We start from the raw sequence: 19,667 nt of genomic DNA, 5'->3' as shown, positions 1-19,667 counted from the left end.
TATAGTTTAAAACAGAAAACCATCTCAATATGATTTTAATAATTTATAAACATTCTGTAAACTGATTTAATGTTAATAAACTGAACTGACAACTATAAGAGTGTGGCATAGTACTGATTACCTGTGTGGTATTGATCAGGTAGTAGTGATTACCTGTATGGTATTGATCATGCAGTAGTGATTACCTGTATGGTATTGATCAGGTAGTAGTGATTACCTGTATGGTATTGATCAGGTAGTAGTGATTACCTGTATGGTATTGATCATGCAGTAGTGATTACCTGTATGGTATTGATCAGGTAGTAGTGATTACCTGTATGGTATTGATCAGGTAGTAGTGATTACCTGTGTGGTATTGATCATGCAGTAGTGATTACCTGTATGGTATTGATCATGCAGTAGTGATTACCTGTATGGTATTGATCAGGTAGTAGTGATTACCTGTGTGGTATTGATCATGCAGTAGTGATTACCTGTATGGTATTGATCAGGTAGTAGTGATTACCTGTATGGTATTGATCAGGTAGTAGTGATTACCTGTGTGGTATTGATCATGCAGTAGTGATTACCTGTATGGTATTGATCAGGTAGTAGTGATTACCTGTATGGTATTGATCAGGTAGTAGCGGTACAGGCTGGTCCTCAGCTTGTTGACGGTGGACCTGTAGACGTCCTCCAGCCGGCAGAAGAGCCGGCGGTCCAGGTAGAGCCAGTACTCCTTCAGACCAGACAGGTCGAAGATCTGGACCAGCTGCAGCAGCTGCTCAATGATCTTATCCACCTGGCAGGAGGCACACAACATCTGGAGATCAATACTCTGATCAACATGAGGGAACTGATCAATGATCTCATCCACCGGGGGGGGGGTTGACTAATTCAAAGGTCTAATTTACCCAATTGATTGATTAAGTTTAATATCCTCATAAAATGACCTGAGCCTGAGCTTCTCCTGCAGTGTTTTCTGTGTGAAAGAGCTGCAGGACTCAGAAAAACCTTCCGACATCAGACCCACGTATTTCTCTCCGCGGCCCGGAAAGCGGCGGCACCGACCGTTTCCCCTCAGCGGGTCGTCTACCGAACTCTACCGTTTACGATCCGACCCGACCGTCCGGAACCGGATCGCTCCGCCGGGAACCGCCTCTCACCCCACAGCGGTCTGTGCTGCCGCAGAGAAAAATAGTTCTGTGGTTTCCTGATTAACGGAGGAACTGAGTCTGTTTCCTCTGCTGTGGAGACACAGACGACTTTTCTGGAATATTCTGACAAACAGTTTGGACTCTTTGCTGCTGCAAGAGGCAGCGGAGCTTCAACTGACAGCTGAATGGAGACAAGACTGTCTGTGGGTCCAACAGACAAGACTGTCTGTGGGTCCAACAACTACAGACAAGACTGTCTGTGGGTCCAACACCTACAGACAAGACTGTCTGTGGGTCCAACAGCTACAGACAATACTGTCTGTGGGTCCAACACCTACAGACAAGACTGTCTGTGGGTCCAACAGCTACAGGAGGAGGAGAGGAGTTATATAGAGCAGTGGTTCTCAAACTTTTTGAACCACCTCACCTACAAGCCAACATTTCAAAGCACAAATATGACAGTAGTATGAGCACATAAGCACAGAGCCTGGGAGCAGCCATTTGGAGAGAAAAAAGTTATATTGAGTCTAGGGCTGCAACTAACGATTATTTTCATTGTTGATTAATCTGTCGATTATTTTCTGGATTAATCGATTAGTTGTTTGGTCTATAAATTGTATAAAAATATTCACATTTAAGAAGCTGGAATCAGAGAACTTTGACTTATTTTTCTTAAAAAATGACTCAAACCGATTAATCGATTATCAAAATAGTTGGCGATTAATTCAATAGTTGACAACTAATCGATTAATCGTTGCAGCTCTAACTGAGTCCAGGATTCACTGCACCGTGCGTCATGTTTTAGTTCCTTCATTCGCACGAGATACAACTCGTTCCCTCGATTTCGTTAAACTGCAGTTTAGGAAAAAATGCAACTTAAAGGAACCTTTTAGGTATTGCAGATAGGCCTAGTAAGGATTTGGTATGTTAATATCCATTGTCTGTTTACACTGAATAGGTAAATCCCCCAAATATTGCATCATATTTATCCACTTAACCTTCAGGCCATGTAAACACACTCAGGTGCTGCAACACACCCAGGACAGGCCACATTTAAACATGATCACCAATATGAGACTGACTCTTTATAAGCTGTGAAGAGCTCATGTATTATGTATCAGAGCATGATGTCACTGTTTAGAGGCACGTTTTGGCAATTTGTGCGTAAAGAGGAAATCGAGGGAACGAATTGTATCTCGTGCGTGGGCTGTGTGGGCAGAAACCTTCGTCAATTTTATAAAAAATGTAAAATGTATGAAAACATTTTAAGTCTTTTTAAAATTTTGATTATGCTGGTAAATCACAAACTAAGAATTTATAAACATTGTAATGGTTTCAGATGGTTTTTCCAAATTCTCAGTGTGAGAAAAAAATTCCAGTCATCTGGCGTACCACCAGGGGGCGCTCCGCGTACCACCGGTGGCACACGGACCACGGTTTGAGAACCACTGATACAGAGGAGCAGGATCCTCAGCAGACTCTCACCCTGAAGCCTTTCTCCTTGTCGGCCTTGATCTCGTTGTCCAGGTGCTTCAGGCTGCTGGTGAAGCCGCGGTAGATCAGGTATTCTCTCACGTGCTCGTCTGTCCTCTCCACCGCCGACCCCATGGTGACCTCTGACCCTGCGGGGGGAAGTGACATCACCACACGTTCGGTTTGATCAGATGTCAATCGTTTAGTCGGAGCCGGTGTCCGTTTTTTCCAAAACATATTTCTGACCATCAGAGAACAAAATCTAAACATTTACTTTGTTGTGTTTTTGCTGTTCTGAGGTCAGACGTTCTGACACAGACGTCAGTTACACTTTACCAAGTTATTGATCCAAATATTTTACAGTCTGTTCTGATCAGAGATTCATATGTAAAAATCAGAGATGTGACCAGATGTGAAAAACTACAACGAGATCAATATCACCACTAATAAATAAAAAGTACGATGAAATCCCCCGAAACCCAAATCAGTACAGGATCCATGTTTAGATGTGGATCCTTTTCATGATAAAACATTCAGATCCAAGTAAATTTACCCAGAAAGCCCCACTGATATAAAACAACACTGTGTCTGAAACATTTAGATCATGGGACACTAAAACTCTCCACTGAAACCAGGATAATAACAATAGGAACAAGATATTGATCCATACTTGTGTGGAATCTGATCAATATGTCTCATTAGAATCAGCTCAGGTTAAGTTCCTTCCACAGATAACCAAAGTATTATTGATCAATTCTACAATCAATATGTAATCAATCAAACTGCATCATGTCGTCAGATCAGACTGGATCAGATCCATTTTAATAAAAGAACAATATCAGACCAGATATCAGTTTAACCCCAAAACCCAACAAGAGGAGAAGAGTCTAAAGAGTTTAAATCTGTTATGAAGAGACTTGAATAACAATAATAAGAATAACAGTTTCTAATGAACTTGTAATAAACTAATAACTACCTTAACTAATAACTGAATAATAAACTTTATATTTATTATATATTTACAATATTATAAACATCTAGTTGGCTGATAAAACAGTGAAAGTGTCTGGTGAATTTTGGTAATTTCTAGACTGCGACCTGCAGACAGAAACGTCAGTTTCCACCCGTTAATAATCTAATGATCAAAAAGCTGCAACAACATGATCAGAGGTTCAATACAGAAATAGATTTGTGCAACATCTCACACCAGTTTACAGGTGAGACTCCAACACATTATATTTATACAACATGAATATATTATATGCTTCAATTCTGGCTTGGAAAAGCATAAAGCACAAGTCAACTGTTAGCTGTGTAAATCTAACGGTTAATGTTAACTGTTCGCTGATTAGAAGTCACAGTAGTAGGCACGAAACCTTCCGTTGTCTCACGATTAACCAAACTCCATTCAAAAACCACGCAGTTTCATGTTGCCTTGCTTACTGGCAAAAGTTAACACCGCGTCAAACATGACGAAGGCTTGTTACGAATCAGTAGGATGCACTCTACATGTCGGCATACACTAAATACACTTGTAAGGTAAATAAGCAGCACTTATTCAGGCACAATGTGAAGGTTTAGACCGGCCGCCGCGGTGTGTTTTAACGGAGGAAGACTGCGGGATTAACAGGCGACTCACTTCTAGAATTGACATTTTATTCACTTACAGTAACTGCTCGGTGGATTATATGTATGCCGAATTGAAGAGTGGCGCCTGGTAATCCAGAAAATGCCTTAAATTGCATTTTATGGTCTATGTACCTTTGTGGGTCATCAATAAACTTTAAATTAATAGATGTTTTTCATAGAGCTCGGTCGCTGCATGCAAGACAACGGCACGTATCGGGTGTAGCAGATCAGCAGAGGCAGACAGCAGGAACAAAGGCTTCAGGCGGCAGTCTGCTCGTGTTCCCCCGTTCACACACGGAGCCGTTTCTACTCTGTTCTATTCTGTGCAGTAGAAAGAAGTAAATGTTCACAATAATAAACTTACCAGACGGCAGCAAACAGAAAAAAACACTTCCTGCTTCCTCTTCCTCCTGACAGTCATGTGACGACTTCTATGTGACGTAGAGGGTGTGTTGTGAAACAGAGCCCCCTAGCGGCCATGTTGGGCTGTGTGTGTGTGTGTGTGTGTGTGTGTGTGTGTGTGTGTGTTGATGCGTGGATTTATGAATATGAAACTTCTTGTCTTCTTCTTCCTGTTGGTTTCATCTTGGTATTTCTGAACTGAACTGAAGTGATCTGAACTGAACTGAACTGAACTGAAGTGATCCGAACTGATCTGAACTGAACTGAACTTAAGTGATCTGAACTGAAGTGATCTGAACTGAAGTGATCTGAAGTGATCTGAACTGAACTGAAGTGATCTGAACTGAAGTGATCTGAAGTGATCTGAACTGAACTGAAGTGATCTGAACTGAAGTGATCTGAAGTGATCTGAACTGAACTGATCTGAACTGATCTGTACTGAACTGAACTGAACTGAACTGAACTGAACTGAACTGAACTGAACTGAACTGAACTGATCTGAACTGATCTGAACTGATCTGATCTGAAGTGATCTGAAGTGATCTGAACTGAACTGAACTGAACTGAACTGAACTGAACTGAACTGATCTGAACTGAACTGAACTGAACTGATCTGAACTGGTTTGTCTTTACAGCAGAGGAAAAATAAAAACAGGCTGCGTCCCCAATCTTCTTCTGAGTTTTGTGTTTCTAACAAACCAAACAAAGTGAGACCTGGATCAGCAGGATTCTGTACTGTGCCGGTCCTGAGCCAGTAAGTTAAAGAACTTTAGAATCCACCCTGCAGGACTCTGAGCCCGAGCAAACCGGATCTGCTCTCACTTCCTTTTGTTCAAAGTCTAGCTGCAGAGTTCTGGATCAGCTGGAGTCTGAACAGAGTCCGGTGTATGAAGGTAAATAAAGGCCATAATAAAAATTAAATTTTAGCAGCCACTGAATAATTAATATTGAAAATTAATCACAGCTGAATTCATAACATTGGAATATTAAACCAATCGAATGTGAGAAACCTGAATATGTTTTTTTTTAATTCTGAAATTCTGAATTCTGAATTTTTGGATCTGAATTTGTGAACATTGACAAAACTTTCAGTTTCAGCTTTTGAAATTGCAAATCAAGAAATGTAATATTTTAAGTTCAGAGGTGAATTCAGAACCAATAAATTCAGATGCAAGGTTTTCAAAGTAAAATATTTTAATGTTATGAATTCAGCTGTGATTAATTTTCAATAGCCTATATTAATTATTCAGTGGCTGCTAAAATTCAAATATTTATGGCCCTTATTTGCCTTCATACCGGTGAAGAGTCCAGTCTGCTGAGTCAGCTCCTCCGCGTCTTTCTGCAGCTTGGTATTTATTTATTTATATTTCTAAGATGACAGAATGTGTTCTGATCAGCTTGTTTATATGGGAATTAAAACTTGGATCGGAATCTAAGATAACACCCAGGCTTTAAGAAACAAGCCTTCTCAGAAGTAAAGTAATATTTATTTCATTTAGGCTACATAGTACTTTTCAGAACATAGTTACACACTGATTAAGAAGCAAAAACAGATCAGAACAGCAAAAGGAGAAACATAAAAGCGTTGCCATGGGGGCGCGCGGCTCTGGACACAGTTACCATGACAACAGGTAAACAGAAAGGACAGAGGCAGAGGAGAGACATGTCAGCGAGGAGGAGAGGAGCAGCGGAGCGGGAGAAGAGGGAGGAAGAAGAGGAGGAGGAGGAGGTGGAAGAGGAGGAGGAGGGTTACCGGTATGAGGAGGTTTCCCCAGCGGAGCAGAGGAGCCTGGCGGACGGGGAGGAGGACCTGGAGCAGGCGCTGCAGGCCGCCCGGGAGGCGGAGGAGTCCGGATCCAAACACCAGACCCTCCGCCACATCCCGGAGGTGGTGGAAGACTTCCTCCGAAACTTCCTGCGGAGGTTCGGCCTGATCCGGACTCTCGACTGCTTCCAGGCCGAGTGGCACGCGCCGGGCCGGGCGGACGCGCGGCCGGCGGACTTCGTCCCGGACGCCGACACTCACAACCGGCTGCTGCGGAACGAGCTGGAGACGGTCCGCAGGGAGACCGACGGGTTCAGACAGGCGGTGTTCACGGCGGGAGAAACCCTGGTCCGGACGCAGCGGGAGCGGGATTTCCACCGGCTGCAGCACCGGCGAGTCGCTCAGGACAAAAACAGACTGATCCAGGACTTCAGACGGCTGAAGGAGCTCAGCGCGTCCCGCGGCCCGGCAGCCCGGCAGCTGGAGGAGAAACACCAGGCCGCTCTGAGGCACAAGATGCTGCTCAGTCTGGAGAGGGACCGGGTCCGGGTCCACCTGGCGGCTGCCGCAGACCCGGGAGCCACTCAGGAGAAACAGCACGAGACGGATGGAAGCGTCACACAGAGCCACCGCGCGGATGAACCGGCGGGACACACAGCTGATAAACACCCAAAGGACTCGGAGTTTCCCGCCTGCAGCCGCGTGACTCCTCACCTGGCTCCTCACCTGGCTCCTCACCTGGCCCCTCACCTGGCCCCTCACCTGGCTCCTCACCTGGCTCCTCACCTGGCTCCTCACCTGGCTCCTCACCTGGCTCGGGTCACAGAGAGCAGAAGCCCCGCCCCCTTCAGCCTCTCCAGCTCCATTCAGGCTCATGATCTGCCCATCAGCTGCCTGGACCTCCATCCACACAAACTCATCCTGGCTTCAGCCAGCGAAGACCGGCTGTGGAGGCTGTGGGCTCTACCTGGGACCGGAGAGAAGGTGAGGAGAGGAGAGGAGAGGAGAGGAGAGGAGAGGAGAGAGGAGAGAGAGAGAGAGGGGAGGAGGAGAGAGGAGAGGAGAGAGAGAGAGAAGGTGAGGAGAGAGAGTGGAGAGGAGAGAGAGAGGAGGAGAGAGAGAGGAGAGGAGGAGAGAGAGAGAGAGAGGAGAGGAGGAGAGAGGAGAGGAGAGAGAGAGAGAAGGTGAGGAGAGGAGAGAGAGAGGAGAGAGAGAGGGGAGAGGAGAGAGAGGGGAGGAGGAGAGAGAGAGAGGAGAGGAGAGGAGGAGTGTGAGAGAGGAGAGGAGGAGAGGAGAGAGAGAGGAGGAGAGAGAGAGAGAAGGTGAGGAGAGGAGAGAGGAGGAGAGGGAGAGAGAGAGGAGAGGAGAGAGAGGAGAGGAGAGGAGAGGAGGAGAGGAGGAGAGAGAGAGAGAGGAGAGGAGGAGTGTGAGAGAGGAGAGGAGGAGAGGAGAGAGAGAGGAGGAGAGAGAGAGAGAAGGTGAGGAGAGGAGAGAGGAGGAGAGGGAGAGAGAGAGGAGAGGAGAGAGAGGAGAGGAGAGGAGGAGAGGAGGAGAGAGAGAGAGAGAGGAGAGGAGGAGAGAGAGAGAGAGGAGAGGAGGAGAGAGGAGGAGAGAGAGAGAGGGGAGGAGGAGAGAGGAGAGGAGAGAGAGAGAGAAGGTGAGGAGAGGAGAGAGAGAGGAGGGGAGAGAGAGAGAGAAGGTGAGGAGAGGAGAGGAGAGAGAGAGGAGGAGAGAGAGAAGGGAGAGGAGAGAGGGGAGAGGGGAGGAGAGAGAGGGGAGGAGGAGAGAGAGGGGAGGAGGAGAGAGAGAGGAGAGGAGAGGAGGAGCGTGAGAGAGGAGAGGAGAGAGAGAGAGAAGGTGAGGAGAGAAGAGAGAGAGAGGAGGAGAGAGAGAGAAGGTGAGGAGAGGAGAGGAGAGGAGGAGAGAGGAGGAGGGGAGGAGAGGAGAGGAGATGAAGAGAGGTGAGAGAGAGAGGAGGTGAGAGGAGAGAGGAGAGAGAGAGAGGAGGAGAGGAGAGGAAAGGAGGGGAGGAGAGATGAGAGAGAGGAGAGGAGAGGAGAGGAGGAGGAGAGAGAGGAGGGGAGGAGAGGAGGGGAGGATGAGAGAGAGGAGAGAGAGAGGAGAGCGAGGAGAGGAGAGAGAGAGAGATGAGGAGAGGAGAGGAGAGGAAAGGAGGGGAGGAGAGAGTAAATTAGATAATAAGATTAGATAGGCTAAAATAATGTAAAACAAGGTAAAATAAGGTAAAACAATATAAAATAAGATAATAATCTAACCTAACCTAACGTAATCTAATCTAATCTAATCTAACCTAACCTAACCTAACCTAACCTAGTCTAGTCTAGTCTAGTCTAGTCTAGTCTAGTCTAACCTAAAATAACATATTCTAGTCCAGTCCAGTCCAGTCTAGTCTAGTCCAGTCTGACCCGGTCCACCTTGATGTGCAGGTGGGTCAGAAGCTGCTGACAGGTGAAGGACACACTGACTGGCTGTCCGGCTGCAGCTTCCATCCTGATGGAGGAAGACTGGCAACAACCAGCGGAGACACAACGGTAACATACAGGCACATGGTCTACATGTATGATATAACACTGCTATACATGTTGTATGTTACTGTTACATGTAATACCCATCACCCAGAAGGCAGAGGGTTGAGTAAATTATGTGTGTTTGTATGGACATTTACATACATGTTGTCTAGTCCTGTTGTTGGTGGTTCCAGGTCGGCTGGAGAACATGTATGTGGAGAACAACATACAGATGCCATGCAGATTCATGGACACATGATGTCCAGTCCTGTTCTCAGCTCCAGGCTGAGAACACACACACTCCATGTAGAGTCATGTCTTGATTGTATGGACACACACACACACACACACACACACACACACTGTCTAGTCCTCGTTCAGTGGTGGAGAGAGTACCAGACTGTCCTACTGCAGTACAAGTACTGGTACTTTACTGATATTCTACTGCAGTAGAAGTAAAAGTTCTGGTGTAAAAATCTCCTTCAGTAAAGTACAAAGTGTGTGATTTAAAATGTCCTCAGAGTAAAAGTTCCTGAGTTCCTCTTTAGAACAGAGAACGTTGTCAGCTGTGATCTTTTCCATGTGGTTCTAACAGGAGAGAGGACAGAGTTCACACTAGATTCTTTTCACTGGAAACATTAGAAACGAGAAAATAAAGTGCAGAAACAAAGTAAAGTCAGATTCCTCTTCTCACTGTGAATGGATCCACAGTTTGTCAATTTACGTTGATCCAGTTTCTGTTGCTGATGGAGAGACACACAATCTGTTCTGTGATGGATGGATTTAAAATGGACTTCAGGTTGTGTAGAAATCTTTGGACAAAAACACACGACACCATGGAACGTTCTGAGTTGTTTGTATGGAGCTGTTGTTTCTGGTTCCAGGTCGGCCGGGAAACCTGTGAAGTTGAAGTTCATTTAGTTTTGATCGATACACACAGTACACCAACAGACTCAATGTCATCTTTATTAGAAGAGTTTATAGAAAACCTGCAAGTGGGTGAAACACACTGAGACCGTGTCAGATCTGTTTTACTCACTGACTGATATGCCTTCATTCTGCCTGTCTTCAAAATATAACTGAACTGAATCCTGTTTTCAGGCCGTCCTACAGCCTGAAAACAGGATTCAGTTCCTCTCCGTCTCTCTCGCCTCAGACCCGGTGGGACACTGGTGGGACTCCTGTGTTTGCTTCACCACTTCTCAGTTAATCACCCCTGGGTGCAGGCTCGTGTCCCTGTGAACAGGCGCAGATGGATCCTTGTGACGGCCGTAGTGAAGCGTCCCCCTGCCTCGGTGGAGTCCGTGTGTTGGAGGATGAGGACAAACGCTGCGGCGCTGCATGTGACTCACTGTGCTGTCCAGGGTTCAGCTCCCTGTGTGTTAGTTTGATCACTACTGACCGACGTATCTGAACCGATCACTAGTGACCGACGTATCTGAACCGATCACTAGCATCTGAACCGATCACTAGCGACTGACGATCACTAGCAACTGATGTATCTGAACCGATCACTAGTGACTGACGTATCTGAACCGATCACTAGCATCTGAACCGATCACTAGTGACTGACGTATCTGAACCGATCACGAGCGACTGACGATCACTAGCGACTGACGATCACTAGCGACTGACGTATCTGAACCGATCACTAGTGACTGACATATCTGAACCGATCACTAGTGACTGACGTATCTGACGCCGGGGCGCACGGGCCTGGCGTAGGCGGAGCTAGCCGGTAAAGTCAAGTGCAAAAGGCAGCCGGTGGCGGTGCGTCACGTGCTCCATCTTTATTTCAGCTGCTAGCTGCACAGTCGGCATGAGGATAGGAACGCATTAAAAACTAAATCACAACTTGCAGGAGAAAACATGAATCCTCAGTCTGCTGGTGTTTTGTCCGGTTCTCTTTCTAACTCTGTTCAGTATCTCAGCCAATAGGAGAGCGCTGGTGACGTCAGCGCCGGTCTCAGCCGCCAGGTTGAAGCGGGCCGTCCGGTGTACGCCGCGGTTTCTGCATACGCCGGGTGGAATTACAGGTGGACCCAGACTGACCAGCTGACTGACCACGAATGTCGTCCATTTAGACAAAAATATCGTCTTTGCAAAGACAATCTGTTGGTTAAGGAGGTGATTTCAACAAATCTATTCTGCCAAAACGCCAATGAAGAACCACGAACGGTTCAAACTTTGGTCCCGCCCACAAAGGCTCTGATTGGCTCGATTGTTTGTGTTGACCAAGAACAAGCCGTTGACGTGGGAAACACCAGACTCTCTGAATCGCTCCACAGAATCTGAAGAGTGATTCAGGAGTCTGGACCAGGAGAGAACGCCGCTGAGGAACCGGCTGTTCTTCATCCTTGCTCCCCACTCTCTCAGGTTTCAGGAGGACATCCGGACGGACTGCCGGGTCTCCTGGCTGCACGGTGCCACAGTGGGCGGCCTGGCAATCCTCCTGGCTGCCTCGTGGGAAACCACTAACATGGAGGACCAGGATACAAGAGCTTTACTGACTCATTATGGGCCCAGTCTCAGCTCACTCAGGATGTGACGAGGCCTTGTCCTCGGCCATTTTATCACACAGGCAGATAAGGTTGGCCCAGACTTTGCCGGTGGTGCTTAGTCAGGTTTTTCACCCAGATTCACGATCCTTGTCGCTCGGAAACCCTTGAGGTGTTCAAAACAGGAGGAGCTGGAACCGAATCCTGTTTTAAACGGCAGGAGGGTCGTGGGCATGACTGCTATTTGGTGTTGAGGAAATGAAGGCATATCACTCCATGTAGGACACCCTGCCATCCTTCAGTCTCACAGGTCTGTAGTTATATGCGTAACTTTATCATTATCAGTACAGACACATCGTCTGACCCCTGGAGGTAAAACATGTTTGAGGCCCAAACACACGACTCCTCACAGAGTTATCGATCGACACGGTTCACCCTCACCACAGACTCTCTGTGTGTGTCCCGGCTGCAGGTCCGGCTGTGGGACTTCACCCACGGGTGCTGTGTGTCGACGCTGGCCGGTCACAGCCAGGCTTCGTGGGGCTGCTCCTTCCACTCCGGCGGAGACTTCCTGGCTTCCTGTTCGGCGGACCGGACGGCCCGGCTGTGGGATCTGAACAGCGAGCGCTGCCGGCTCGTCCTGCGCCGCCACGCCGCCGCCGTCAACAGCGTCTGCTTCCTGCCGCGGTCCGGCCTGCTGCTGACCTGCTCCGCGGACAAAACCCTCCGCCTGTGGGACGCCCGGCTCGGCCTCTGCGCCCAAACCCTCCGCGGACACCGGCACCCCTGCGCCCACGCCGCCGTCGACCCGTCGGGACGCTCCGTGGCGTCCTGCGACGCCCGCGGCGTGGTGAAGCTGTGGGACGTCCGGAAGGCCTCGGCGGCGGTCACCGTGGATACCGGACCGGCGTCCGGCAACCAGGTGGCCTTCAGCCCGTCGGGGAAGACGCTGGCGGTCGCCGGGAGCGACGGACTGGTGAAACTGGTGGAGCCGGTTTCGCTCACCGTGACGTGCCTGTCGGGCCACAGCGGGGCGGTGCAGAGCGTCAGGTTCACCCAGCGGGGCGAGGCGCTGCTGTCCGGCGGGGCGGACGGCCGGCTGCTCCTCTGGTCCTGAAGTATCAATACTCTGAGTCATGTTTTAAAATGATGAGCCTGGGTGTTGTGCTGCAGGTTGTGATCACGATTATTGATCATGATCAGTGGTCTTCACCTTGAGGAACTAATTATTTTACTGAACTTTTCTACTGCATGCATTCTACTCATTTTAAAGAATTTACTGCAGCTCATTAGCCAATAAAATACAAATAAAATGTTCCAACTTTTACTTTATCGTTGGGAATTTCTTGGATTTGTCTTTTTTCTTTACTTATTCTATACAAACCCAGCTGACACTGAACTCGTCTCCACTTCAGTTCTAGATGAGATTAAAAAACTTAACTGATGTCCTTATTGAGGCGATTTCTTTTGCAGTTTATAAACTCAGTTACAGCAGACAAGTTATTGATTTTAACATTCAACACACATGGGAGAAGTGGAATCACCTGTTAAAACAAAATTAAATTAATTAATATAAAAAACACAAGTTTTTTCAATTTCAAGTTTTTGCCAGATTACAAGAAATAGGAATAGTGGCTCAGTCTGAGACACTTTTAATGTTGCTGGATTAATAGATTGATTGATTGACTGTGATAGAGCAAAATTATGCTCTCCCTCATACATAATGAGCTTACAACACAATGTCAAATTATCACAAAGTGCTAACAGCTGTGTACTTATAACACTTTCCACAGGTCAATACTCTGAATGAAGCCATTGTAAAGTTAAACTCAATGCTCCTAAATAAATCAATAAGGTAAAAATAAAATGAAATTTCAAGTGAGAAAAGTAAGATGTTTATTGTTTTCGTTTTTCTGTTTCAGGACAAATTAGGTTTAGTTATGAGACTCATCAGCTGGGAACAACCTGTTTTATTGTAGTAAAACTTCACGTTTCACATTAAAAACATCAAGTCATATAATGCAAACAACTTTTCATTCTCAAGTCACGGGTTGTTTCCCTTCAAGCTGATTTGGCACTTCAATATCCCATATGATAATACAATACTCAATATATCTGGATGAAACACTGATATCTGTTCACTGCTTCAGGAATCTTCTGCAGGATCAAAATCTTTTCATTACAGAACAAACAGAATAAACGTCTATAAACGTGTTAGAAGAGATTTTCTGTTTCCGTCTGAGATCCTGCTGGGAAGCAGCTCAGGACAGAAGACCAAAACCGTTTATATGGTAAAGAAAATATAAATGTTATCGTTAAAACTATATAAACAGCGCAGGGAAGGAAAATAACTTTTCATCCACCATCCACAGAGGAATCCATTTGTCACTTTCACTACTTCAGCAGCCACATCAATGTTTACAATACAAACCAAACTGTCGACATTTTGTCTGTCTGGTGCTTTATTTTAGCGGCAGTGTGTGTCGTCACCACACATCACACACACTCTCACACACACATCACACACTCTCACACACACATCACACACACTCTCACACACATCACACACTCTCACACACACATCACACACACTCTCACACACACACTCTCACACACACACATCACACACACTCTCACACACACATCACACACACTCTCACACACACATCACACACACTCTCACACACACATCACACACTGCAGGTGGAGTTTTGTGTTTAAAACAAACATCTTGCAGGTTCCTCAGTAGCTGCAGGTCTTCATTGTTGGTGATTTGGCACTGAACATCGGAGCGACACTTGATAATATTGAATATCACAATATTTTGTGAATAATGCAATATTTTCTGTGGTAAATTATAATAATTATAATAACAATAATAATAATTATTATTAGCCTAGAGGTTTGATGCAATTTAGAAGAAAATAAAATACAAAAAAACCCCCAAAATAACACAGAAAAAACAGAACAAAAAAACGACCCCCCCCACCCCTGCTGATAATATTGTATATCGCGATATTTTATATCACCCAAGCCTTACTCCAGGATGAGATTAAACTCTGCTATATATCTGTATCTGTATCTATATCTATATATCTATATCTATATATAGATGTAGATATACTGTATGTGTGCACATGTATAGATATCAGATCCATCCTCCTCTGTAGCAGCTGACAACAGAAACTCTTTTCTCTGGGATTGCACTCCGCTGACAGTCAACATGACTCTTAATAAAACTGTAGGATCTGACTGCAGATCAGTTCATCAGCAGGAACACAGTCCTTCATCTCGCTCCTCCTCCTCCTCCTCCTCCTCCTGTCTCTCCTTTTCTTTAGGTTCTTCCACCAGACTCTTCAGCCTCCCCAGGTGATGCAGCGCTCTGAGGAAACAACATGAAACCTGTTAACAGGTTTTTTAGAACAGGTTGGGTTCTTGTGATGCAGAAGGTGCAGCCTCTCCTGTTACAGTCTGAAGCCTGTAGGATTTTCACCGGGTCCTGTAAGACCCGAACATCCACTCCTCCACTTCACTTTTCTCTACGATTCAAATGTGTTGTGGAAGCGTTTGGCTAGCAGAATTTTCAGTTCAAGTTTCCTGTGTTCCTGATGAGGTAAGTTCTTTCTTTTTACAACATTAGACTGATTTAGGTTTTGCATTTTGTTTGTTGGACTTCATTGTTATTGGGTCTAATCCTTCATTAAGGATGTGAAGTTAGCAATAACATCAGATGTTAAGCTGTAGGACTGAGCTGTTATTGATTTGATTACACTTACTTTACTGATTTTTACTTACTGTTATTATTATTATTAGTAGTTGTTGTAACAGATTAATTATTTCATTTACTTAATCATTGTTCAATATTAATCAGTATGACGTATCTAAGTAAGTATCAGTATGTATCAGATGAATAGTTCTGTTCCAAAATAAATCTCCATTTCATAAAAAGTGACACCCAGTCTGACTAAATGATTGACAGCACAACATGAAACCAAATGATGGAACTTTATAAACCTAATGATGGAACTTTATAAACCTAATGATGGAACTTTATAAACCTAATGATGGAACTTTATAAACCTAATGATGGAACTTTTTAAACCTAATGATGGAACTTTATAAACCTAATGATGGAACTTTTTAAACCTAATGATGGAACTTTATAAACCTAATGATGGAACTTTTTAAACCAAATGATGGAACTTTATAAACCTAATGATGGAACTTTTTAAACCTAATGATGGAACTTTATAAACCAAATGATGGAACTTTATAAACCTAATGATGGAACTTTTTAAACCTAATGATGGAACTTTTTAAACCTAATGATGGAACTTTTTAAACCTAATGATGGAACTTTATAAACCTAATGATGGAACTTTATAAACCTAATGATGGAACTTTATAAACCTAATGATGGAACTTTTTAAACCTAATGATGGAACTTTTTAAACCTAATGATGGAACTTTATAAACCTAATGATGGAACTTTATAAACCTAATGATGGAACTTTATAAACCTAATGATGGAACTTTTTAAACCTAATGATGGGACTCAGTTTAAGGACAGAAGGGATCTTCAGTCCTCGCTTGACTAAATCAGATCTTTCACAGACTGGATCCTCTGTTCTATAGGTGTTGAATGATGAACGTCATGTTCTGATTTTTTCTGAGGTGGATATAAAGCATTTTGATAATAACTCATCGATCGTAAGGCCCTGCAGACTTGGTGATGTAATCCAGGTGACAGAGCAGGAAGCAGAGTGATGTGTTCAGACTGTTTACCTCTGCAGGGCCGGACCGCCGGGAAAACACTCCGCATCCTCACACTCTGACATCTGCAACACACACACATGTACAGTATGATGTGGTGGATGACAGGCTCACCTGCCACAGTGGCTGCCAGAGAAATAATAATAATAACCTTTATTTACATTGCACTTTTCAAAACAAAGTCACAAAGGGAAACAGAGATAATAAAATAAGACAGAAACACAGGAAAGAGAAATAAAAAAAGGCAGAAAAACAATACGACCAAAACCGATAAAAATCAACAAAGGTTTAAACAACAGAGCAAAACCAAATAAAAGTAGAAACAGAAAAAGACAAAAAGAAAAGAAGAGAAATAAAAACACAACAGGAGAGTGAAGTAAGACAATTATAAAAACGAAGAGCAGACTAACTACCAACTAGATGTTTACAGTAGAATAAGACTCCAGGTCATGGATGTAGTATGTAATGATAATCTGTAGAGGAGACACTCACTAACATTTATCAGTATTCAGCTTCTTGGCTTTTTTAATATTAACAAGCTCTGCAGCACTTATTTTTCATACCTGGTTCACTGGTGGTTCATCTGTCTGCAGCCTCTGTGTGTGTGCTGCAGCCAGCGATGATAACTGTTGTTGTTGTTGTTGTTGTTGTTGTTGTTGTTGTTGTTGTTGTTGTTGTCGTCGTTCCACCTCCACCTCCACAGCCTGCAGTCTGAACAGCATCTGTTTCAGGGCCTCCACTGGACCAGGCTGTCTCCTGCCGCTGTCCCCCCAGGACCAGGAGCCCCGAGCCTGGACACCCAGCAGAGAGGGGAGGGGTCAGAGTCATGGATCATATGGAGCTAATGGTGGTTGAGTTTGTTAATGACTGTTTAATATCTGTTTAATATCTGTTAATGACTGTTTAATGTCTGTTAATGTCTGTTTAATATCTGTTTAATATCTGTTAATGTCTGTTAATGACTGTTTAATATCTGTTAATGTCTGTTAATGACTGTTTAATATCTGTTAATGTCTGTTAATGACTGTTTAATGTCTGTTAATGTCTGTTTAATATCTGTTTAATATCTGTTAATGTCTGTTAATGGCTGTTTAATATCTGTTTAATATCTGTTAATGTCTGTTAATGGCTGTTTAATATCTGTTAATATGTGTTCATGTCAGTTTAACATTTGTTAAGGGGGGGTATCCTAGGATGTGGCAATTCTTAGTATTTCTGGTGGTTTTGGTTCTTGGAGGTGTGAAGTAATCACAGTAAAAAACTGAATCATGTTACTGTGCCGTTTCCCCACAGTCAGCAGCTATAAAACAAGCCCTCTATGCAGACACTGGACTGTCTGAAATCCACCAATCAGCGCTAAGAGGAGGGCGGGCCTTCCAGAATGGCCAGCCAATCAGAGCAGTAGCTCATTAGCATATGAAGGCGCTTATGTAAAAAAACCTATTTTCTTATAGGTGGGAAACAAACACTGGGGAGTGAATAGCTAAAGCTATAACTAAACGATTTATACTGAAAAAAACTTAACAGATGTATTTTATAGATACCAGGTAATTATATAAAATTGCTGAAAAAGCAAATGATAGCCCTCCTTTAATGTCTGTTAGTCTGTTAATGTCTTAATGTCTTAATAGTTTGTCTTGTTTAGACTGGGCTCTTGGCTCTTTTTTGGACATGAACTTTAATGCTTTGGCTCCAAACTGTTTTTACTCTGCTGAGATGAGATGAACTGTCCTGATCCCTCAGGGGATGCTGGGTAAAATATTCACAGATGGTTACTGGTTTCTGGTTTGCTGACATGACTGTGGCATTCAGACGGAGGTTAAGGCTCATCTGAAGGTTTATTATCAGATGAAGACAGCAGACAGATTGTTCATCTCATGCTCACTGTCATTTCACAATCAAAGTAATTAAGTAATAAAACTACAGTAACAACCAAAGTATAACACTGGATAGGAACACTGGATGGAGGCTTTTATCCAAAGGGCCTTATAGTGACATGAGTGCATACATTTTTAGGACGGACGGCCCAGAGGGAATTGAACCCTCAACCCCGGCAGTGTCAGTGTGTTTCAAGTCAACAAAAGAAAAAAACTTGTAGTTAGTTTTATCTCACAGCAGCAGTATAAGCCTGGCTGCTGTGTATTTAACAGTTAATCCTTACAAGATGATGCAGAGTGACTCCCACCTGCCCTCCTCTGTCTGTGGCTCCTCCTACTGGGACTGGAGCTTTACTGCAGGATGAAGACAGACAGGAAGAGTTATGATGTGATGTTCCTCCTCTGCTGAGTCAGCAGGTTTCCTCCACAGCATCAACACTACCTGAGACATTAACATACCTGGAGACTTTTCCCTCTAAAACATAAAGTGTAGTGCTAATGTTCAAAGTATCCACACAACAGTTTTTAGCACTGGAACCAGAACTAAAATGACGAACCATCACAATGTCCAAATGATCCAGGTTAGCAGGTCATATGTTTCAATGTTTATATTTTTGTCATCAGTGTCCAGCAGCAGCAGACTGGGCAGCTCCCAGTGTGACCGGAAAATAAAAGTTTAATTATTAATAAAATAGTAAGAGCTCCTTACAAAGTGAGAGTAGGACTGTCCCAGGAGCGGCGAGCGTCCAGCAGCTCCTCAGAGTCTCCAGGACTGACGGCTGCAGACTCTGCACTGCAGACCGGATCCTCAGAGGGACTGACGGGAACCGGATCCTCAGAGGGACTGACGGGGACCGGAGGGACAGGAGCTGACAGCATGCAAACATTACAGGATCAGTTCTGTCATTTAGTTCCTCTATATAACTCCTCTCCTCCTCCTGTAGCTGTTGGACCCACAGACAGTATCGTCTGTAGCTGTTGGACCCACAGACAGTATCGTCTGTAGCTGTTGGACCCACAGACAGTATCGTCTCCAGTCAGCTGTCAGTTGAAGCTCTGCTGCCTCTTGCTGCAACAAAGAGTCCAAACTGTTTGTCAGAATATTCCAGAAAAGCTGTTTGTGAAAAAGATACGGAGAGAGACCGAGGTGTTTCTCTCCACCTGAACCAACTGACCCAACTGACCCAACAGACCTAACTGACCAACTGACCCAACAGACCTAACTGACCAACTGACCCGACAGACCTAACTGACCAACTGACCCGACAGACCTAACTGACCAACTGACCCGACAGACCTAACTGACCCAACAGATCCAACTGACCCAACAGACCCAACAGACCTAACAGACCCAACAGACCTAACAGACCCAACAGACCTAACTGACCCAACAGACCCAACAGACCTAACTGACCCAAGAGACCTAACTGACCCAACAGACCTAACTGACCCAACAGATCCAACTGACCCAACAGACCTAACTGACCCAACAGACCTAACTGACCCAACAGACCCAACTGACCCAACAGACCCAACTGACCCAACAGACCTAACTGACCCAACAGACCAACAGACCTAACTGACCC

The 19,667-nt window shown here is 44.7% G+C and overlaps 3 protein-coding genes across 3 annotated transcripts in view; 1 reads left to right on the top strand and 2 right to left on the bottom strand.

Annotated features, from left to right (window-relative positions):
• Positions 1-507: 507 nt before the first annotated feature.
• On the bottom strand, positions 508-4,659 carry LOC139660347 (WD repeat-containing protein 91-like). Its single transcript, XM_071538457.1, has 3 exons — positions 4,603-4,659; positions 2,622-2,758; positions 508-781 (listed from the first exon to the last, which is right to left on the bottom strand). Exons 2-3 carry the CDS (start codon positions 2,742-2,744, stop codon positions 584-586), a joined length of 321 nt encoding a protein of 106 aa, XP_071394558.1. The 5' UTR covers positions 2,745-2,758; positions 4,603-4,659; the 3' UTR covers positions 508-583.
• A 1,602-nt stretch (positions 4,660-6,261) lies between these two features.
• LOC139660355 (sperm-associated antigen 16 protein-like) lies at positions 6,262-12,583 on the top strand. Its single transcript, XM_071538470.1, has 4 exons — positions 6,262-7,094; positions 7,191-7,389; positions 8,865-8,957; positions 11,904-12,583. The coding sequence occupies exons 1-4, from the start codon at positions 6,262-6,264 to the stop codon at positions 12,546-12,548; spliced, it is 1,770 nt and encodes a 589-aa protein (XP_071394571.1). The 3' UTR covers positions 12,549-12,583.
• A 2,001-nt stretch (positions 12,584-14,584) lies between these two features.
• Positions 14,585-19,667, bottom strand: part of LOC139660354 (uncharacterized) — a 15,788-nt gene continuing 10,705 nt past the window's right edge. The window contains exons 8-12 of the mRNA XM_071538469.1: positions 18,791-18,950; positions 18,390-18,435; positions 16,768-16,995; positions 16,217-16,269; positions 14,585-14,813 (exon numbers count right to left, since the gene is read on the bottom strand). Coding sequence (XP_071394570.1) covers positions 14,699-14,813; positions 16,217-16,269; positions 16,768-16,995; positions 18,390-18,435; positions 18,791-18,950 — 602 coding nt within the window. The 3' untranslated portion in view covers positions 14,585-14,698. The remainder of the gene's footprint in view (positions 14,814-16,216; positions 16,270-16,767; positions 16,996-18,389; positions 18,436-18,790; positions 18,951-19,667) is intronic.

The sequence above is a fragment of the Centroberyx affinis genome, unplaced genomic scaffold, assembly GCF_046629955.1.
Source record: "Centroberyx affinis isolate AG114_WGS23_722 - 3 ecotype Tasmania unplaced genomic scaffold, CSIRO-AGI_Caff_v1 ptg003278l_1, whole genome shotgun sequence".
Taxonomy (NCBI): Eukaryota; Metazoa; Chordata; class Actinopteri; order Beryciformes; family Berycidae; genus Centroberyx; species Centroberyx affinis.
The sequence above is the reverse complement of the archived record's forward strand: the minus strand, read 5'-3'. Positions and strand labels throughout refer to the sequence as shown.